Source organism: Hyaena hyaena, unplaced genomic scaffold (genome assembly GCF_003009895.1).
Source record: "Hyaena hyaena isolate Hyena2069 unplaced genomic scaffold, ASM300989v1 scaffold_316, whole genome shotgun sequence".
Classification (NCBI taxonomy): domain Eukaryota; kingdom Metazoa; phylum Chordata; class Mammalia; order Carnivora; family Hyaenidae; genus Hyaena; species Hyaena hyaena.
Genome location: NW_024080946.1, coordinates 1 through 22,058, shown reverse-complemented (window position 1 = coordinate 22,058; position 22,058 = coordinate 1). Strand labels below are relative to the sequence as shown.

At 70.1% G+C, this 22,058-nt stretch overlaps 1 protein-coding gene across 1 annotated transcript in view; it reads right to left on the bottom strand.

The window, feature by feature from the left end:
• Positions 1-20,230, bottom strand: part of PLXNA1 (plexin A1) — a gene marked incomplete at its 5' end in the record, with an annotated part of 44,895 nt that extends 24,665 nt beyond the window's left edge. Inside the window, 5 exons of the mRNA XM_039248624.1 lie at positions 550-690; positions 11,260-11,442; positions 13,126-14,410; positions 19,387-19,661; positions 19,968-20,230. Coding sequence (XP_039104555.1) covers positions 550-690; positions 11,260-11,442; positions 13,126-14,410; positions 19,387-19,661; positions 19,968-20,230 — 2,147 coding nt within the window. The remainder of the gene's footprint in view (positions 1-549; positions 691-11,259; positions 11,443-13,125; positions 14,411-19,386; positions 19,662-19,967) is intronic.
• Between the last annotated feature and the right edge of the window lie 1,828 nt (positions 20,231-22,058).

The window sequence follows — 22,058 nt, the reverse complement described above, 5'->3', positions numbered from 1 at the left end:
CTAAGCCCAGAGGCAGGCTGGGCCCCGCGTGGCTGGCCCTGAGGGCCTCAGAGGAGTGGAACAGCCTGAGAGCTGGGACAGGGGCAGAGGGGAAGCGAGAGAGGCTCCAGGAAGCGAGGCCTGGCCCCACCTGCCCACCCTCTTGGCGATCATGCGGTCACCAGGCTGAGGTCAGAGGCTGGCTCCGAGCGCTAGGCCAGGAAGGCAAACGGTGGCCTCGATGCAGTGGGCCAGGCCAGGTGCCAACCCCGGGGAGGAGGCTGCCCGAAGTGCCCACCGGGCACACGGGGCCAGCACTGTGCCGGCCCTCAGCCCAGTGCTCGGGGCCCCAGGCGTCCGCTCCTAGGCCTCAACCGATGCCAGCGCTCTCATGAGGCTCTTATCTAGTATCTGTTCCTGAGGGCGTGCGGCCGTTCGGGAGGATTTGGGAAGCCCGAGCCTGACTGGGGGAACCCGGAGCCAGTGTGTACACAGCAGGTCGATGACGGCCGAGTCCCGCTCTCTGGGGGCAGGGGCCCCTCCCCACGTGTCCTGCAGCGGGCCACCCACCTGCTTCTCCGTCATGGCATAGAGGTACTGGCGGTCGGGGCTGAGGACCAGGTCACGCAGGATAGGGCTGTTCTCCTGGGCCACCACGCTCTCGTAGGCCAGGGCTGGCCGGCCGCCAGGGTTTGCCAGGTCTACCAGGATCTGCGGCCGTGAGGGGTTACGTGGGGCTGCGCCGACGCCTCTGTGGCCCAGCCCCACGCCTCCGTAAGGCCCGGGGTCTGGAACCCCGCCCCCAGCTGCCCCCCCACCCCCAAGCCCTGCAAGGACAAGGCTGAGGCCTCCATCTACCCCAAGGAGGTTGTGCGGGACACGCTTCAGCCCGGCAGGCGAGTCCTGACCTAGCCCTTCGTCCACGGGAATAAGCACGACCCGCCGCACAGCCACGCCCAGCACAGCAGGGGCCAGAGCCCCGGGCAGGTGCCCCGCTCTCCCCTGGGCCAGGCTGGGCGCCCTGGAGGAAGGCAGCGGGGAAGGGAATGAGGAGGCAGCAGGGGTGCTCAGGGAAAGTGAGGTGCCCAGCGTGGCTGAGAAGTGGCACCAGGAGGCTCCGGGGCAGGGAGGTGGCACGGGAGTGAGGGGCCAGGGCGGGGCCCTGAGCGGGGAGCACATGGCAGGAAGGCGGGGGGGGGGTGCATCTCATGGGCAGGGAAACACCTTCCAGATCCCAAACACTGGGCGCTAATCAGCCAGCTCTTCTCCGCAGCTTGTGATGCTACAAAGTATTTTTAGCTGCTTTTACCAAACAAATGTATTCAATTAACAGAGACCCAGGGGGCTTTCCAGAGCCGGGACTCGCGGGGCTGCGTCTGCCCGGCTCAGCCGTCCGGGCAGGCTCCCAGGGCATAAGGTGGCCGGCCCTGCGCAGCCCCCCACCCCTGCCCCCCCGGCTGTGACCGCAGGCTGCCCACCTCTCCACCTCTGCCTGGCCCCGACTGGCCCAGCACCCTTGCCATGCACCCCCAGGCCGACAGGACAGGGCAGGTCCCGCTCGCTCAGTGGGGTGGGCCGGCGCTGGCGAACACCCCTGCGCTCCGCGCTGGCTGAGGGCGGCAGCCAGGGTGGGGCGCTATGAGTCTGGGCCAGAGGCTGCCGGCTGAGGGAGGGGGAGGGCCGCATTCCTGAGGGCCCCAGGCCACCCCCCACATCCGCTCAGCTGCCTCCCAGCCAGGCAGCCAGGCTTAAGTCAAACCAGACCCGGAAGAGCCGGGCCCTGAGCTGGGCAGGGGGAGGCGGCCGCGGCTGGGCCCGGAGCTGCCCAAGCGGCTTGGGCCCAGGGCCTCCAGGAAGAAGGGGTGCTGGGGAGGGGCCGTGGCAGCCCAGCCCCGGTGGCCCTGTGGGGGAGCGTGGACAGGACGGCACCTGCGCCCCGCCGGCCCCGCGGAGCGCCCGCCCTCTGGCAGGCCCAGGCCAGCATCAGCCACAGGGGAGCTGGGAGGCCGGCAGTGCGGCCTCCGGACCCCACGCCGCCTGGGCCCGAGCCCCGGTACAGACACCCGGCTGCACAACCTACACGGGGCGCAGACCCGCTCCCTGCTCCCCTTCCTGTGAAACAGGGACCACAGACCCCAGCCCCCACGCCACAGGTGCTCTGAGCAAGAAGGGCCGAGCCAGTGCGCCAAGGAGAGGGGACGGAGGGAGGGTGGCCGGACCTCCAGGCAATCCCCAAACCCCAGCTGCCACAACGCAGGCCCGGCAAGGCCAGCCCAGACAACGGCCAGGAAGCAGGGGGCAGGGGGGCGGGGCCCGTGTGCAGGCCGGCGCACTAGATCTCCAGCCCCAGGCCCGGCCCACCTGTCAGGTCAGGACTCTGGACTCTCCCAGAGCCTGGCCTTACACCCGCCCCCTCCCTGCAGGCGCCTCCCGCAGCCCCCAGAAGCCCAGGCCAAACCCCAGCCCCCCCTCAGCCCCCCGGCCACCAGGCCTGCCATCCCCCTCCCTCCTGAGGGCTGAGGGTGTGGACGTCCGATCCAGGGGCACTCACAGCCCAGCAGAGGACAAGGGGACAGGCCAGGGAAGGGCACGAGCCGAGAGCACAGCAGCAGGGGCCGCAGGAAGGGGGGCAGGCGGAGAGCAGGGCCCTGGGGGGAGGGAGACACAGGCCAGACCCAGAGCCTGGAAGCCCCGCCCCTGGCCGGCAGCGCGCCGGCTCCGACAGGTGGCACCGACAGCTGCAGCGGGGAGCGTGCGTGTCCAGCTGTCCACCCGCCACGCGTCCATCTGTCTGCCCACCTGCCCGGCAGCGGGCGGCCCCGGCCCTCGAACGCGCAGAGGCGGGTCCCCGGGGGCCGCGATGTCCCTGGAGAAAGCAGAGCAGGCGGGGGCGCTGGGGGGCACAGCTGGGCCCGGGCCGGACGGGACGCGGGTGACAGGCTCCACGCTGTAGCCGCCATCCAGGCTCAGCGGGCGACTGCACGCATATGTGCGGCAGCCGGATGGGTGGAAGGCGTCCCGCCCCGGAACGACGGGCGCTGGGCACATGCCTGCTGTGTCACGGCTGGTTTTCAGGCCGCGGGGCCCGTGCAGCAGACAGGTAAACTGAGACGTGCGAGGGCCTGACAGAGGCGCCTAGAGCCCTGGGTGGCCACGTGCACCTGGGGACACAGAGTCTGCGCCCTTGGCGGGCGGAGGGATGCAGTGCGCCGCCAGGACGGCATTCCAGGCCCGGCATGGGGCCAGGCGGCCGGCTGGGCTGCAGGACATATGCCACACCGCCGCCGGCCCACGTGCTGCCACTCCCCTGCGCACAACTGTCTGGCGGGGGCCACCCACCTGGGGATGGCCCTCCCTGGGGCAGCCAGGCTTGCAGCGCACACCGGAGACTTCCGGCACCCCCTGGGATCTTCCCGCCCGCCTCCAGCTGGCACCTCTGTGCTCTGCAAACCATCCCCCCAAAACACCAGAACATTCCACGGACAGCCACGGCGCCATCCCTCCCACATCCCACCACGGAAATGCCTCAGGGTCCTAACTCGGCTCTATCTCTCTGCCGCGGCGCTCTTCCCCACACCTGCCCAGACGCTGGCATGCAGGTGGCCAGCCCCCCAGGGCATGCCTGCTGGGACACCCCGCGCCCAGGCACCCACCCACCCCTGGCTCGGACCCAGACGGACACAGCCACCCCCATCTAGCCTCTGCCCCAGCCCTCTGGCCCACCCATTTCTCCAACCTGGGTTTTTCCCCTGTCGCTCTGCACATGGTGGGGGGGGGGGGGGCCCTGCACCTTGAGCTGTGGCACAAGGGCTGTCCGTGTCCCCAAAGAGGGGCCTGGACCCAGCAACCCCTTGGTGCCAGGACCAAAATGCCGGGCCACACGCCTACCGCCACCACGAGGCACCCACTGCCCCTTCCCGCCGACAGGCCAGGGAGCAGGTTCACCCTCACCCCAGGCCAGCAGGTCCTGGGGGCCCAGGACGCGTGGCACGGGGTGGGGGGTCCTGCAAAGAGAGCCCCAGGGAGGTGGCCAGGAGCAGGTGGGCAGCCCCGGGCCCTGGCGGCCTAAGCCCCAGGCTGGCCCAGCCGGCCGCCCCCACACCCGTCCCCGCGTGGCTCTCGCCAACTGCTGCAGCCCGGCCAGGTCAGCTGTCCGTCCGTCCAGCCCAGCGCCGACAAAGAGCCCATTCTCTGTGCCGAGGGCGGGTGGGGCCCTGAGAGGACGTCTGGGCCACGCAGGCTGCTTGCCAAGGCCGGCACGCGCCCTAGCCGCCCGGAGGCAGGGGGCTGCCCGGCTTGGCCCCGACCAGGGGAGGGAAAGAGTCCCCCGCCCTGCCCATCCCAAGACAACAGCCCTCATGGCCCTTACCTGCGGAGGAGAGGTGCACTGGCTGCACCAGACAGCGGTGAAAGTGACCCCAGGTGAGGGACAGGCAGAAGATGGGGCAGGGGGGGGACAGCATCCAGTGACCCGGCTACAGGGCTGGGACCCAGGGCCGTCCCCTCCTCTAGCACACAGCTGCCCAGCCCATTCCCAGCCCCCGGCGGCAGACTGCTGCTGGGAGGGGTGCATGGGGCCGGGGGCCTCTTACAGTCGCACGCTCCGCTTCCCGGTCACGGCTGTGCAGGCCTGGCTCAGGGCGCCTCTCCCTGCTCTCAGGCTGCCACAGGACCCCCCCTCCTCCAGCTGGGGGCAGGTTCCAGGCCCCTTTCTGGGACCGTTCTCAGAAAGGCCAGGAGGAATTTGATACTGGAAGAGCAATTAACAATTTCCTCTCGGCAGTACCTGGGTAATTAAAACATGATTTGCGGGAGGCCCAATGGCTCTAATTGGGCCAAACACACCTGGCAAGATTGGGGGGAGGGTCCCAAGAATCTGGTCTTTTCCAACACGACACAGAGAAAAGCGGAGACCAACACACACACAGTGGTCCTCTCTGACCCTCGGTCTCCTCGCCTGCCAACTGACGCCGCCTCACAGGGCTGGGTGAGAGCTCGGAAGCTCGTGGTTCCAACAGCAGGGAGGCTTGCAAAGCAGGCCCCCAAGACTGGACGCTGCCACGAGGTGGAGGGGCGCGGCCACCGGGGAGCCCGCCCCACAGCCCTGGGGGCCCCGCAAAGCTGGGCCCCAAGGCAACGCGGAGCGCACAGCCCGAGCTTTGGGCCTGCTGTTCGCCCCCCGCCCCGTCCGGGACACCCTTCCTGGCAGACTCCTGGGGAATGCTCTGGCCTCTGTACACACCTGGCCGTAACGCCAGGAGTCCCCACACCCTGACCCCGTGGAGGACGGGTCCTGGGGGTCAGGGACCGACCTGCCCCTGGGCAGGGGGACCGCACGGCGCGGGCAGCAGCCCTGGGCCCGCACTAGGCCACCTCACCAGGCCAGCCCTGAAGCGAGGCGCGCACCGGACCGGGCACAGCGCGGCCACGGCAGGGCTGCACCCGAAAGCGTCATTCTCGTCAGAGACGCCGAGGAGCCCCGGCTGTGGTGCGGCCTGATTAGCCAGAGCCCGCGGGGAGGTGCGCGCGCGTGCAGGGCCTGGGGCGGGACCCTCCACGCATGCCTGCGGGCGACCGCTGGCCTCATGGGGGGGGGGGGGAGAAAGCGGTGCTCATTCTGGGACAAAGGGCTGGGGAGCCCCTAGACGGACGTAGGGGGGAAGGAACGGCCCTGTGCCCTCTGGCGCGGCCACCAGGGCCAGCTGTGGCCCGGGGTACCATGCAACGCCACCCAAAGGTCCCAGGGACCACGCCCCCAGCAGGAGGGGCAGTGCGCCACGAGCCCCCAGGCGCAGCAGCTAAGACCTATAGGACGCAGGCGGCTGGGGCGCCCCTCCCCACCCACAGCCCCCTGGGGGGCAGCCCTCCGCCGGGACCCAGGAGCCTGCCCTGAGCAGGGCTGCGTGAGGTCACCCGGTCCGCCAGGCAGTGCCAACCTGGACGTGGCAACACAGCCGGTCCCGGAGGGTCAGGACAGGGAGGTAAGAGGGGCCCAGCAGCCCTGCTCCGGGGCGGAAACCCAGCCACCGGCCCCGCATGCACGGAGCCCTCGCTGGCCGGCGGGAAGGCAGCCCCGGGCGGCCCCACGGGAGGAGCCCGCGCAGGTCCGCCGTGCACATCGGCACGACACAGAGCCCCGCACACTGCCCACGGCGGCTCGGCCGAGCCCACCGACGGCAACGAGGAAGGAAGACCGAAGATGAGGTGCCGTGTGACCCACGAAAACCCCAAACTGGCAAAACAGCCTTAGGGATGGAGGTCGGCCAGTGAGGTGACCCTTGGGGGATGGGGGGGATGGGGGGACCCTCCAGGGGACGGAGGTCTGCTGTGCTTCCTGTGACACGGCCCCGGGCCGCACATCCACGGCTGCGAGCTTCCCGCGGATGCATCACAACTGAGAGGGGATGTCAGTCACGCCCGGCCACACGCAGGAGGCGGAGACCTCCCTGCCCCCCACCCCATGCAGGGCTCCCGTCCCAGTGGGATGAGGGCGTCTGCGGACAGACAGTCCCCAGCCGTGCAGGTGGCCTCCTGGGAGCCCTTGCGGGCATCTAGAGGTCAGGTCACGGGGAATCAATGGCGTGCCCGACACACAGGATCCACATCCACGGGGCCACGGGAGTTGGGGGACAGGGGCCCCATCCTGCCCAGGATCTCTCTTGGGGCCAACAGCTTTCCCTCAGCTCCCCAGGGGCTCCCCAGTCCACCTCGGGCACAGCCGCGGGCTGGGGTAGCAGGGCCCCCTGCTGGGTGCACCGCGCAGGCTCCGGCCCAGGACAGGGGGGCCCCCCCCCGGCAGGGACCCTAAGAGGAGGCCAGCGCCGCTCTGCGCAGCATCCTAGGGAGCGTGGGCGTCCTGGGGGAGTGGGAAAAGCACCCGGAGGGAAGCTTCTGGAGCCGTGAGGCCACTGGAGGCTAAGAGGCACCCCCGTCACTGGCAACCCAGGCCCAGAGCAACACACAGCACGGGCCCAGCGACAAAGCACAGTTGTGACGGCGGGGTGGGTGTCCAGAGCGCCACGGCCACAGCCACGTGTCTCCCACACTCAAGGATCAGCACGCAGGAAAACAGGCCAGCCTCCCCGGGGCTCCCCAAAGCCGGCAGGCACAGCCCCCCCAGCGCTGAGGGTAAGAAGCAAGGCCCCGGAGGAGGGAGCCTCACCAGGGCAGGCCAGCCAGACTCCAGAAGGGCCCAGGCCGGCCCTGGAGCCCAGCGGGGCGGCTGTCCCTCGGGTCCCACCCCAAGGCCCGGCACCCTGCAAGCCAGCGATGCCACAGCCCGGGTCCCCACGGTCATAAACTGGTGGCCTGTCGTTTGTTGCCCATGCTTCACAATAAGAAACCCCCCACAAAATAGAGACTTCCAGATTCTCCTGACAAACTGGGTGCTGGGGCAGAGCGGCGGGCCACGTTCCTCAGCCCAGGCCCCGAGCCCCGCAGCCGGGGAGTCCCCGTGCAGGGCTGGGCGCCCCTCACCCGGCCCAGAAGCCAAGGCCCATCCCCACGTCTGCTGTGCGGACAGGAAGAGTGTGAGAAGGCCTCCAGACGAGGCTGGGGCGGCGTGGGCACCCTCCAGCAGGAGCCCGGGGCGGGCCCTCTGCCCACCGAGTGCCTGGACGGACTCAAAAGAACTCAAGCCCGGGCCCCCCTGGGGAACTCCTGCCAGGCTCCGGGGCCCCTGGCGGCCATTCGGGGCAGTGGGGGGAAGACACACGCGTGGCTGGGGGTCCGGGGTGTCAGCCGGGAGGACAGGCTGCCTCTGTGGACGGGGAGGGAGGCGGGCGGCGGGCAGAGTCTCTGGGGAAGACCGGGGCGTCGGGGAGCACCCCCAGCCGGCCCTGAACAGCTGAAGCTGGCAAGTCCCAAATTAATCAGCCGCAACTTCACACCACGCTCGCCGGCTCTCCTTCGGTGGGGCCTGGCAGGGGCCCAGCTGCGTCCCCGGCGCGCCAGTTACTTGTTAAAGCCCGAGCAGACCCAGGCCCGGGGAGGGGAGGGCTCCTCGGGCTTCGGGCTTCGTCAGTACAGCAGGGCTGCCCCCAGGGCGGCAGTGGGCAGGGGTCCCCAGGGCCCAGGCTCCAGCATGTGACCAGGATGCAAGGCAGGAGGCGGGGAGGAGGCGCGGCGCTGGGCGGGGCCAGAGGGCACCCCTGGCGGGGCCAGAGCCGCTCCCACCCCCGCGGCGGGGCCAGGACGACATGGCGGGGAGGGTGGGGACGAGGTGGGAGAGGAAACTGCTGCCACAGGCCGGGCCCCGGCCAAGGAGAGGCCCGAGGGGGCAGGGGCCAGGTGTCCCTTCGCGACGGGTCAAGGCTGGAGGCCGGGGGGCGGTTACGGGGCCGGGGCACAGAACGGGGCTGGAACCCCTTCCCCCGGCCCCACCTGCTCCGGACCCCCACCTGCAGTGGTGCCCCAGGGTGGCGCAGGGTCCACGGGCGCCATGGGCCCTAGGCGGCGGGGAGGCAGAGAGAGCAGGGCAGCCAGAGCTGCTCCTGGGGAAGGCAGGGCCCCGCGGCCACTGGCGGGGGTGCTGGGCTGGGGGCTGGGGGAAGAAAGACCCCTGAAGGCTGGCAGGGCAGGGCAGGAGGGGGCAGGGAGGGGCTCCCGGAGGAGGGACTGCCCTGGACCCCGGGCTTCCTCAGAGAGGGACAGTGAAATCGGGTCCCCGTTTCCTTTCCTCCGAGGACCCACAGGACTCACCCTGGAGCCAGTAAGCCTGGGCACCTGCTGCTGCCACCACGTGCCTCAGTTTCCCCATCTGTCCCAGGGCGGCACCGCTATTTCGAGGACTCCGAGAGGCGACACCAGGAACGAGGGTCAGCCACCCGCCCGACGGGACCACACGCGCAGCAGGCTCTGGGCCTCGTCACGCCACACTTGGGGGACAGGCCCAGAGGCCGGCCAGCCAGCTCCAGGGTCACAGAGCCCGCGAGGGGGAGACGCATCCACAACTGAACTCAGCCGCTTGGATGGACAAGGCCGCGAGCAACTGGCCGTGGAACACGAACAGCCACGCGACAAGCTTCCCGAGACCCCCTTCTCCTCGGGCAGGTGGTGCAGGCGAGCAGCGTGCAGGGCGAGGCTGGGCCGGGCCTCCCCGGGAGAGCCTCACGACTAACAAGGCTCTAATTCCCCGACGACGGGGCGCCCCTGCCGCCAGGCCGGCAGCCCCTGGGCACCGCTAACCCCACCTACCCCAGGAAGGTGCAGTCCACGCACCCGCAGTGCACACCCAGCCCCGACGGGTCCGGGGTGGGAGGGGCCGATGCCCAGGAAGGACGGGGCTCTGGGAGGCAGGTGCAGGGGCGGGTGAGGGAGAGGAAAGCAGAGGCTTGCCGATGAAGGGGCCTGAGCCCAGCGCCCGCCAGACACACTGGGCCTCAGTTTCCCCTCTGTGGGGCCAGGGAAGAGAGGAGCAAGGACCGTGAGACTCACGGGGCTCCCACCCGGCCCTGGGGCAGGTGAGCGCGGCTGGAGCCAGGGAGGCAGCAGGACGGGGGCCGGACTAACCCGTTCTCCAAGCTCACAGGGCGGCCTGTGGGCACAGACGGTGCCTTAGCCAGCTGCCTGCCAGCCCACCCGCCATCAAATGGGCCCCAGGAGCCCAGCCTCCCGCTGGGTATAGGTTCTGGGGCGCCCGGCGGGAGTGTCTCCAAGCAGGCTTCACTCCTGCTTGGGGGGTGCGGGGCTGGCCTCCCCGGGGGACGGGGGTGGGGGGCAGGCAGGGGGCGGTCCTCACCGCAGCCACACTGGACATGCCGAGAACAACCCACCCGACACACACGCCCCAGGGGCTCCGCTGCCCCCCCCCACCGCCCCCCCACCCGACACACGCCCCACGGGCTCCGCTGCTCCCCCCACAACCCCCCCACCCGACACACACGCCCCAGGGGCTCCCTTGCACCCCCCCACCCCCCGGCCCCACATACCCTCCCTGGGCTGGGAAGAGGGGCTGCATGCTGGGGGGGTGGCCCACTGATAGGAAGGGAAGAGTCGATGCCCAGGCTGCAGACGCCACCCCTGCACTCGGGGAAGGAAGGTGGACCACACCAGGGGACCAGCTCTAAGGGCACGGGGGCTCCCCCAGAGACCAGCGGGGGCTGAGCTGACCTGCCACCCAGCCTCACTGGCTCGCATGGGGCCTGAGCCCCGCAGCACCCCAGGGCGCCCCTCCGGGGACGACCGGCAGCCCACATCTGGGCTCCCACTGCCTCAGGACCACCCCAGCCAAGAGCCCACACGCCTGGGTTCATTTCACAGATGGGAAAAGCTGAGGTGCGTAGTGGTGGGGCGGGGAGGGGATGCCTTCACAGGGATCACAGGGCCAGCGAGCGGCGGGACGTGATTCCCAGGGCACCCAGCATGGCCCAGACGGGGAGACCCCCTCCCGCACAGAAGCTGGGAGCAGGCGAGGCCCTTGTTGGCCTCAGGCCCGGCCCTCACCCACGGGTACACGGCGGGCGGGGAGCTGTGTCAGCAGCAGGCCCGGGGACAGCTGTTATTTCATCTCCCGGGCCCCGCCCCTGGACCGACTCTGGGGCTCCCAGACACCCCCACCCTACGGGCCCCCCAGCCCAGACACCTCCAGCCCAGCAGGCTGGCCCTACCCTGGTCTGGTCCCACTCACCCACCAAGGTGGGACTGCCCCGCAGGCAGCTGCTCTCGCCGCCCCCCGCCCCCCCCCCCGCAGCCCAGTGCTTGCTGGCGAGGGAAGGGATGCAGGCACCGGGAAGGCCCCGCCCCACAGCACCCCAGCCCTCACCCTGAGGGGCCCTCATCGCTCTGGGGCCACTAGAGCCCCCCTGCACCCACCAGCGGCAGGCAGGGGCAGAGGGGTGCCACCCTTGCCCTGCCCTTGGCCTTGCTGCTCTGCGCAGGGCGGGGGCCTCCCACCAGCTCCAGAGCGCTGCCTCAGCAGACACCGGATCCCCGGAGGGGAGGGGGCCGTGCGGGCATGCCCTGCCCCCACCTCCACGGCCTTCCCAGGAGGTCACCGTGCGCCCTCAGACAGCAGGGCCGGCACCTCCATGTCCTGGGGGGGGGGGTGGCCAGGCCAGCCCCTTCGCACGCCGTGACCCGCCCCCAGAGCCCCCGATGCCCAGCCAGACCTTTGCACCTGCCTGACGCCGGAGCAGCCCCAAACGCGGGGCATGGAGGCGGCGGCACGGGGGCGCTGGGGCCCACTGCGCACCCCGCGGTGACCAGGCCCCGCATCGGATCCAGGCTGTCCCACACCCCCAGGGCCCCGCCCACCACAGCACGCCAGTTGCGGGCCCTGACCTTGCGGATGCGGCCGCTGCGCGTGCCGGCGAACACCACGGTGCGGCCCCGGTAGTCGTAGGCGGCCACGGCGGTCAGGCCATCGTCCTTGTCCACGAACAGGGGCATGCCCTCAATGGTGACCGTGCCCCCCAGAGGCTGGTTGAAGTCCTGCCCACAGAAATCGTCGTCGATCTGCAGGGGCTGTGGGAAGGGAGAGGGTGAGGCCCGGGGCCCCCGCCGCCAGTCTCAGGTGTCCAGTGTCTTCTGCCCGAGGGTGGCGGGCGTTGCCCCGGAGGCTGGCTGGCGCCCCCACTCATGGGGGGTATGAGGAGGCAGGGGCTCACGGAGGGTCCTCAGAGGGGCAGGCTGGAGCCGGGCTGCACAGATGTGGGAGCCCAAGGATTCTGGGACCCGTTCGACCAACAGAGAAGCGAAGGCTCACAAGCTTGCAAAGAAGCCAGAGGCCTGGCGCACACGCCCAGGCGGGCCCGTCTCCCACCCGGCGGCGCACGCAGGCCCCCGGCCAACCTGAGGGGTAGGCAGGAAGCGGCCTGGAGACCAGGGAGGGAGAGCGGCTTCCCCGTGGCCCAGGGGGCTGTGGGGTCCAGGCAGGGCTTACTCCAGGGCACAGGGGACACCCCCAAAAGGCAAATGCAGAGATTGGCTATGAAACAGTTACTGAAGGGAAGGGATGCGATCAATTCCTGAGGTTCCAGAGAAGATGGAAAGGGCTTGGGGGGGGCTCTGGGGGCAGGAGGCGGCTTGCTCGCCTGAAGCAGGTTTGCAGGGAAGGGGTCACTAACGCACATGGAGTAGCGGATGCTGAGTTGGAGCTGGGCTGAGGGTCCCCAAGTGTGTGAGGAGCAGAGACCTGGCCAGGGGGGCTGTCAGGCAGGGGGGCAGGGGGCAGACCCAGCCAAGGGGACGGGGCATGAAGGGCACGGAGCATGACCTCTACAGGAGCTGCTCCTCCAGGCCTCGGTTTCTCCAGACGCGTAACAGAGGTCGGACACCTTCCCTGAAATGCCCGGGGAGGGTGGCCAACACATCAGCCTGGCACACGGGGGCCTCACTGTGGAGGATGGCCCTGCCCTGACACACGCCCCCTGGGGCCGACATGACAGACAGCGGAGCGGGGACCCTTGCCCTCCCATCCTGCCCTGAAAACAAACCAGCATCATTCCGGGTACAGAGATGGGAGACAACCGAGGCCAGATGTGCCAGGCCTTCCCGGGGCCGCCCAGGGACCCAGAGCAGACGGCCACCCCCGGGGAGGTCACCCCAAGGCGCTCCTGAACGCTTCCTGCTGCCTCGGGGATGCACATGAGGCTCCCCATCGAGCAGCCGGCCCCAGGCTGGCCCACCTGGGCCTAGAAACGAGAGCTGTGGCTGCTGACCCCCGAGCACCCCGCACCCAGACCCTCAGGCCCCTAGGGTCAGGCCCGGTGCCATCAACGCCGCTGCCAGGTGAGGCCAGGGGCCGAGAGCGGCACACACCCCAGAGAAAGGGCGAGCAGGGCCCCCCGACAGAGGGAAGAAAAGCGGGGGCGGGGGTGGGGGGAGACGGGTTTGGGACCCGCACTACCCCCGGGCGGCCCCAGCCAGCACCGCGTCTGCCCGGCGCTGTGGCCCTGGGCAAGCTACCGACCTCGCCGAGCCTCGGCGACCTCAGCTGTAAAACGGAGGTGCACCGGCGCAGTATGCACACGGCACAGCGCGAGGCACGCGGTCAGTCCTCTGCCCGCCACCTGCGGGGGCTCCCGGAGTGGCAGCCGGGGGCCCGCCGCCCCGTCTCCACGGAAGCGAGGTGGCGGCCGGCCGGGCCCGGGAGCTCCCCGCCCCTCACAGGGGGCCCGGCGCGGCCCCCCCATGATGCCTACTCACCGAGTTGATGCAGCCCAGCTCCTTGTTGAGCAGCCAGGGCAGCGAGAGCTTGCCCTCGCCGCGGTAGCAGGACTGGATGCGCTCCTTGATCCTCTCCTTGATGGCCCTGAGCGTGAACAGGCACAGCACGGACTCCTTGGGCGGCTTCACGCGGTTCTTCTGGCCCTGCGCGAACACGGTGAACAGCACGTCCTCGTGCTCGGCCAGGCCCAGCTGGCGGGCCAGGGCGCGGCCGGGCCGGCTCAGGTAGGCGTCCTGCACCAGCCGGTACTCGACGCCCGCCTGCTCGCAGCCGATGGGGAACTCGACGTACGAGTAGAACTTGGGGTCGTCCACGCACAGGCGCACGATCTTGGAGGTGAAGAAGTGCTCGCCGGCGGCGTCGGGCGACGTGAGCTGCGTGTCCAGCTGCAGGGTGAGGTAGTAGACGAACTGCTCGCTGCGGAAGCTGTACACGTAGTAGATGTCGAAGGCCGGGAACTTGGACAGCGTGTCCGAGGGGATCTTGAGCTGCGACGACACGAACTCATCCTGGTACACGAAGCCGAACATGTCGGCGTCCTCCTCATTGGCCATGAGGCGGCGGCTGGACAGCGTGGGGAAGTACTCGGACTTGCCGTCGATGGGCGTGCCCACGAAGAGCTTGGCCTGGCCCTGGCCCGGCGGCCCGGCGATCAGCACGCCGGCCATGCTGCCCGCCTCGCGCACGCTGGACAGGTAGTGCTCCTTGCGGTGGTGCGGCTCGCCCAGCTTGAAGAGGTCGTCCAGGCGCAGGAACTGGCAGATGCCCTGGGAGGCGCTGCCGCAGGCCAGCAGGCGGTTGGCCGCGTAGTCCAGCAGCAGCAGCTTGTTGACGTTGTCGGTGCTGCCCAGGCCGTGCGGGCACGACTGCACGCTGGGGGGCGGGTAGCACTTCTCGTTGTCCTCCACGGGCCCCGTCACGTGCGCCCGCAGCAGCGTCAGGTTCCCCGAGAGCTTGTAGATGCGGTTCACAGCGCCCACGTACACCTCGCCAGTCTGCTCGTGGACCACCAGGTGCGTGAGGCCCCAGTCGCTGGCCGAGAAGGTGCGGAAGGCGGGCTGCGGCCCCCCGCCAGCCCTGGGGGCCCCCGCTGCGGCCCGCGCGCCCCCCAGCAGCAGCAGCAGCAGCAGCAGGGGCAGCGGCGGTGGCAGCGGCGGGAGGACCCGCAGGCTCACTCGCGGCAGTGACATGGCGGGCCGGGGCCTCGGGCCGGGGCGCTTGGGTCCTGCAGACGCAGGAATCACGGGGCCGGGAGCCTCAGGCCTGCGAAGAACAAGCGGGAGAGGGTCGCGGGTGTGGGCACGGCCCGGACGCACACGTCCGCGCCCCAGTGCACGTGGGCATCCCGTGAGCTGTGCGTGCCCGGCCCATGCAGGGACATCCCCCGCTCTGCCTCTAGGGGGCATGACCCCACCCACAAGGAGACGCCCTACAGGCACGGAGAGGTACCCCAGGGGGGCCCCGAGACCAAGCCCGCGAGCACCAGGAGCAGCACAAGACGACCAGACAGAGGAGAGATAGTGATGAGGGTCCAGGGTCCAGCCTGGGAGCCATCGCCTCCTGACTCGGAGCTTCCCCGCGTCCTAGGGAGCAGCCCCTCCCCCCGCCACCGGCTCCAAGCTCCGAGGCGGGGTGACCACCCCCGAGGCTCTGGGGGTACGTGCTCCTTGTGGCCGTGGAGGCTCCCACGAGCAGGCACCACCCCGAGGCAGACAGATACTCAGGCCCATCACTGCACAGGAGGCAGTTCTCGGGGAGGGAGGGAGGGAGGCGGTCTGGGCCACCTTGGCCCTGGGGCCCCTTGCTGGTTGAGCCTGGCCAGCCCCATGCTGGACCGTGAGCCTTGCACGCCAAGAAAGGACCCAGAAGTGGAGGGCTATACGTTCCCCCCACCATCCCCCCAGCCCGGCCGCCTGGTGCCCACCCCCCCCCCCTGCCCCGTGCCGTCAGCCCAGCCGTGCCCTTGCCAGGCTCTGTCTCAGCACCTTCTCCAGGAAGCCCTCCCAAGAGGAAAGGGGAGGCGCCCCGCCCCCCCAGCCGTGGTCCCATCTCCCCATCTGAGCAGCCCAGAGGCTGTCGTCCACCTGCCAGGGGCTCCTCCCTTCCATCAGCTCAGGTTCCCAACTCCCTCCACCCCCCCAGGCTTCGGGCACCCCAACTTACACTTCCCAGGCCACACGCTCTAAGGTCCATCAGCTTCATCCCTTGCGTCTTCCCCCAACTGCCCACCCCTCTCCCACCGGGACAGGCACAGCCAGGCCCCACCCAGTAGCCTGGGCCACGTTTCCGCAGGGCACATCAGGTCACCGGCCCCAAATTCTACCAAGCACCCCTGCTCTCTCTAGAAAAGTCTCATCTCCTCCCGGCCCAGCAACCGGCAGGCAGACGCACGGCTACACTGAGGCTCCGTCACCAGGTGGCCCTGACTGGAGTCACTCCTCTTTCCCGGCCCTGGTTTCCGTCGTCTATAAAATGAAACTGGCAACAGCTCCTCTCTCATGGACATAAGGGGGGCGGTCGGGGCATGCCCACAAGGTGCCGTCAGCAGGGGAGCCCTCTTGGTGTTAGGAGGGGCCCTGCCCCGGCTCATAGAGACCGGCAGCCCATTTTACAGGCGGGGAAGCTGAGGCCCAAAAGATACATGTCCTGTGCAGACTTGGGAGGCAGCCACAGGGCAGCAGGCTGCCAGACAGGGCGCGCGGGTCCCGGGCTCCCACGGCTGCCCCTGTAGCGGGGCTCCTCTGCCCTCAGCCGGGCTTTGGACTTGCTGTCCCCTCCACTGGCATGCCCTTCCCTCCCCTGCCCGGTCTCAGCTGTCTGCCCTGACCCGCCAGCCGAAGGCGGCGGCTGCCTCTCCCTCTCAGCCGGTTACCCCGTTTTCATTCGCGGCACAGGACTCGCTGATGCTTTTGTGACTTATTGTTCCCAAACTTGCGCTCTCCCTGCAAGAACGGCCGTTCCACGCGACAGAGCCGGGCCCCCGCGTGCCCGGAGCCGAGGCCGGGGCCCAGGACTTGGGAATGAAAGAGTCAACGAACAGGTCCTGGGCAGGGCCTTGTCCGCGGCCGAGTGGACGCCCAGCCCCACCGCACGGCTGGGGAAACTGAGGCTCAGGGAAGTGAGGAGGTGAAGCCAGGATCCCACGGCCAGAGGACCAGGCTTGCTGTCACCTGCCTTTCCCTGAGGATCTTCCCTCAGACATCACCCCGAGAGCTACAGGGGCACCTGCGCGGGCAGCCAGGAGCGGGGTCCCCCGCCCCTGCCCCGTCCCCAGCCCAGGAGCCCCAGCAGCACAGGAGCGGGGAGCAGGCTCCTCACGGTGGCAGCGGGGCCTGGGCCGAGAGCTGAGTGCATGTGAACTCCAAAGAAAACATGAATCACTCACCGTTTATCAGTTCAAAGCAGGCCTGCAATTACCAGGGGCTGGGCTCTCCCCTCCTCCGGGATAATTATACACGTCTTAATGCAATTACGGGCCCTACTTTTTATATTAAACAGGAGAAACCCGGCTGAAGAAGCCACCATCCAAACTCCAGACCGGCCCCGGGCCCACTCTCCGCCCCCCCCCCGCCCCCCCCCCCCAGGGGCTGCTGGAAGGGACTGGCCAGGGAGGGTGGGGACTGCCAGGCAGGAAAGGGGGGCCCCCAGCCCAGGGCTGGGTCCCTCACAGCCACCATCTCACGAGGCCAGTGAAGACATTTAGGTCACTGGCCCTGTCTCAGAGTTATGGCGTCCAGGGCTTGGACAGACCCAAGGTCACCTGGCAGACGGGCTGCAATCCCACGCTCCCACAGAAGCCTGGACGGCCAGCCAGGGCGTCTGCCCAGGGAAGGAGGCCATCGCTCCAAAGCGGGGCCTGGGTGCCGGGGAGGACCGCGCTGGGCTGGGGGCAAGGAGCACCGACAGATGCCCAGAGGGCCTCCGGGAGGGGAGCAGAACCGGCCTCCGTGGTCTGGGAGGCTCCTCCGGGGGCCCCTCCACCTGTTCTAAGAGAGCAAGGCACCCCGCGAGCTGGTGGGAGGGGGCGCCTCGGGGGCAGAGCAGCAGGGGTCCGGCCAGGACCTGCCCCGTCACGCAGCGGGGGGCGTGAGAACGGCTGCAGCTTCCTGCAAGCACAGCGGGCTGTGCCGGGGGCCCAGTCTGGACCACCCTGGGAAGGGGGAAGCTGAGCTGGGGTGGGGTGTGCCCACTAGGGAGAGTCAGGGCAGCGGCGGACGGGAACACAGCACGGCGGGCTCCGGCAGAGCGTGGAGGGAGCCACAAGCCCCTTCCCTCTCCAGGGCCCGGCGGCCACCACCGCTCCTTCTGACCCTGGGAAACAAAGGCCTTCAGAGCCCTCTTCACAGAGGGAGAGCCTGATCTCCATGCCCTCCGGCTCTGGAGCTTTCTGGGACTCGGGCAGGTTGGGGCCTGGGGGCGTGGGGAGGCCGCCGCCATCCCGCCCAGAGGGCTGTCCCGTCACCACCTTCCCCAGCAGAGGCCCTGGGGGCGGGGGTCCCCAAGCCGTCCTGCTCTCCCACCAGACAAGTCCTGTGGGTCCGGGAGTCCTGCTTACAAAACGTGCCCACCACCCAGCCCCTCCCTGGGGGTGCCCTCCCTCCTGGCCAGCTGCTGCGGACACGGGGACCTTCCTGGGGGATCGGGAGCCCGGCAAACAGGCTGCCTGCTTTGTGTCCACGGCATCGCACTTGTCCCCCCTCCCCCCAACACACACCGCGGCCGCCCGGAGCCCGCCAGACCTCCGCCTAACCAGTCCCCCGTGCTGAAACGCCCTTCCCGGGCCTCCTGGTGCCACCCTCCCGGGCTCGGGTGCAGCCTGGCTCCGGAGGGGAATCGCCGTCTGCCTCTGGCACGGGACTAGGTGCCCCTCAAGGACTGGGGAGAGTCTTGGCTGCCTGCTGCAGCACCTGGTCTCTCCCACACCCCCCAACCCAGCAGGGGGCCGGGGAGACCCAGGGCCCGCTCCCCAAGGGCCAGGAGAGCAGAGACGGAGCCCCACCCCCCAACATACCCCCCCCCCACCCAGAGAACCGCCTCAGCAGGGAAAGAGGTGGAGCAGAAGTAAGCCGCGGAAGCCCCGGCTTGGGGGGCAGAGGCCCGGTCCACATCCCCCCCAATACACACACCCCTTTCTTTCAAGGGGCGTGGCCCCAGCACCCCACAGATGAGTCAGGGGCAGTTCTCCGCTATAAGCAGCCACTGGGGCCCCGACCGCCCCCCTTTCTCGGGCTGCACCTGGGATCTCACTGCAGGCACGGGCCTCCGTGGAGCCCCGCTGCCCTTCCCAGGGCGGCCCCGAATCGGCCCCGCCGCCGCCCCCCGCTACGCCGCACACCAGGCCCGGGACTGTCCAGGAAGCAATCGGAAGCCTCCGAGGAAAGCAGGCTGACCCTGGAGAGGCCTTGGAAGGGGGAGGCTGAGGAGGCCCGAGCGGGCGAGCCGGGCGGCCTCCCGGGCGGCACCCGCACCGCCCCCTCCCAGCCCGGGCGGGCGGCCCTGCGGGCCAGGGGCGGACACAGCGCCCGTCTCCCGGCGCCTCGGGCCAGAGGGGGCGGGGGCGGGCGTCGGTCCCGAAGAAGCGGCTCCAACTTCCACCCCAGCGCCCTGAGGGCCAACAGAGGACGGAGCCCCGCAAGACCTCCCCCGGCGCCCGCGGCCCTGCCTAAGCCGCGGCGCAGCCCGGCCCGGGCCTGCCCAGCCCGGCCCGGCCCCGCCGGCGGCCGCGGGTCGGAGTCCGCGGTCCAGCCCCGGGTTCGGCCTGGGCCCCCGCCGGGCCCTCCCGCCGGGGCCGCCGCAAACTTTCTCTCCTGCCTTTGAGGAGGGGGCAGCACCGGCCCCCGCCCCCGCCCCCGCCGCGCCGCCCGGAGCGCTGCCCCGCGGAGCTCGGCGGGCCGGGCCGGGCCGGGCCGGGCCGGACGGGGAGAGGCCGGCGGCGCGGGGCCTGGGGCCGCGGTCCGATCCCGGCCGGGCGGGCGCAGGACGGGCTCAGCGCCGGCGCCACGGCCGCGCCCGGACACACGCGGGCGCCGGGCCGGAGCCGCAGGGACACGCGGACCCGCGGACACGCGCGCCGCAGTCCTCCGCGCACACCCCCTGCCCGCGCGGCCGCAAGCCCCGCGCCCCGGCCCGAGGCCGCTCGGCTGCCGCCCGAGGGCGCCTCCCACCCCCGCGCGCCCCCCGCCCGGGACCCCCCGCCCGGCCACGCTCCGCGCCGCGGGGAAAGTTGCGCGCCTACTCACGGGCTGCCCCGGGGCGCGCCCCGCCGCCGGCCATCGCCGCGCCCCGCCGCCCGCGCCGCCGCCGCCGCCGCCCGCCCCGCCGCGGGGCCGCCGAAGCCGCGCAGGCCGCCCAGGCCGAGGCCGCCGCCGCGCCCGGGCTCCGCTGCGTGGCCGCGCCGCCGCTGCCCAGCATGAATGGGGCGCCGAGCGCCGCGCGGCTGCGGACCGGCCTCGCTCTCGCCGCCCGCGGAGCGCCGCGCCGCGCGCATGCGCTGCCCGAGGCCGGGGGGCGGGGCCTGTGGGGGCGGGGCGGGCGCACGGGGGCGGGGCCGCCGGCAGCCTCCAGAGGGCGCTCTTCCCCGCGCCGCGCGCCCGCCCGGGCCCACCTGGCGCCTTCAAAGGGCGATGCAGTGGTCCGCCTTAATGGCTCGGCTCCGGGTCCGCGGCGGAGCGTCCCCCCACCCCGGAGCCCCAAGTGCCGGTCCTGGTTCTGAGCCCGCGCGCCCAGGGATGGGCCCGCGCTCCGTGGGCCGGGCCCAGGACATTCACATTCACATAGGGTAAACTGAGGCCCGAGTAGGGGGCGCGCCCTGCCGCGGGACCTGCGCGGCCGTGGGTGTGACGCCGGAGCTCCGGGCCGGGCGGAGGCCCCGAGGCGGGGGCGCGGCGGGGCGCGGACCCCCGTCCCCCGGACGCGGCCGGGAGCGCAGGGCGGTGCGGGGCGCGACCGCCAGGGACGGTGCTCGCACAGCGCGGGGTGCGGGCGTCCCGAGGGCCCCGAAGGGCGGGGGCCCGGGAAAGGCTGCCCCCCACCGGGCACCAGGCCGAGGGGAGGCGCGGCGGCCGGAGCGCAGGACCCGGGAGCCTGACGGCGGGGGGGGGGGGGGGGGGGGGGGGCTTGGCCCGAGAGCAGGACGGCCTCCTTTGCTGGTGTGACCCGGGCGTCGTCCCCGCGGGCAGATCCCCCCCTTGCGCGGCTTGGCTGAGAAAGAGAACGCGGCAAGGAGCCGAAGCCCGGCCAAGGGCCCTCCCATCTCGACCTCCCCCCCGCCCCCAGGCCCCATCCGAGCTCCTGGGTTAATCTTTCCTTCCTGTGCCTTGGGGTTCGACCCTTGACGCGCGTGCCCAGGTGCCCCGCGGCTTTGCGGAGCCTGTCCTGGGGACACGTCAGAAAAGCGACCCTCCTGCGGTGGCCGCGCGGCCAGCGGGTGTGACCACTGTGCCCTGCGCCGCCTCCCCTCCTGCTGAGGGACAGGACGGGGTCGCCCTCTGTGCGTCCAGCTGTGACCTGCGTCTTGTGCAGGGTTGGGGGCACACTAAGACTCCAGGCCGAAGGGTCACCCAGTGGGTGTATTTTTAGTTTGGTAGATGACAGAAAGGCAATTTTCCCAAGGGAACCCCCCCTTCCGTTTGCGCTCCTAGCAGCGGTGCGGGTGGGTCCTGGGGGGCCCCCCAGCCTCCCCCACACTTGCTACTGTCACTGAGATCTGCATATCTGGTGATACGCACTTATTTTTCACCGTGGCCTTAATTTTCCTGGCCCTGAATGAGGGCGAGCATCGTTTTCAAAAGTCCTATTCACTTTTATTTAACAGGCACTAATTTAGTGGTGACTCAACACCGGGCTTGGTTACATGTTACAGATGGGTAAATTGAGGGAGGAGAGGTGTTATGTCTTGCCAAGGTTCCCTGGGTTATAGGTGGCTGATTTCCAGCCAACAAGGTCCAAGAGCCTTCCTCGGGGACTTCTGAGCCACACACACTCGGGGGCAGATGGTGGCCTGGCTACTTAACACACAGCCAGTCCTGTCCGCTCCCAGGGCCTCACTCTCTCCGTGCATGAGATGGATTTGGAGAGCGCCGCCCCCCCCCCCCCAGCTGCTGTGAGGGGGCAAGAGTGTGAACGCCACAGGGGCCCATCCTTGCTCTGTGACGCCTGTGCCTGCGGCTTCAGGGCCGTCACCGCCCCTCTGCCTGCTCCTTACCAACCTGCCTTCCCTGGGGCCACTGAGGCAGGCGTGGTTCGAGGCCCTTCTCTCGCTGACATGTCAGGCCCAGAGCCCCCATCTCCAGCTGTTTTCAGGGAAGCTCAAGAGGGTGGCAGCCAGCGTGGCCCCCCCCCATCCCACAGCTACCCAGCCAGGAGCCCCAGTGTCCTCTGGACACTGTTCTCCCCGCCCCCACCCCCCAACGTCGCAGCGGCCCGCAGCCCACTGGATCCTCCCCAAAATGGGATTCCGGCCACACCACTTCCCTCCACCCCCACTCCGCCCCGTGTTCCTGCTCTCGTCACCTCCCTGTCTCTCCCTCAACAGTGGCAACAAGATCGGATCAAGATGGAAACCTCCGGGGGGCGCCTGGGGGCTCAGTCGGTGAAGCCTCCGACTTCGGTTCAGGCCATGATCTCACAGTTCCTGGGTTTGAGCCCCGCGTCGGGCTCTGTGCTGACAGCTCAGAGCCTGGAGCCTGCTTTGGACTCCGTGTCTCCTCTCTCTCTGCTTCTCTCCCACTCACACTCTGTCTCTCAAAAATAAATAAACATTAAAAAAAAAAAGATCGAAATCTGAGTATATAATACTCGTAAATCATACCCGACCAGCAATTCTAAGTGGACCCCAGGCCTCAGAGCCGTGAAAAGGGGTAACGAAAAACCTGCAACAGTTTTAGAAAAACAATAGAGTCACAAAGTATCT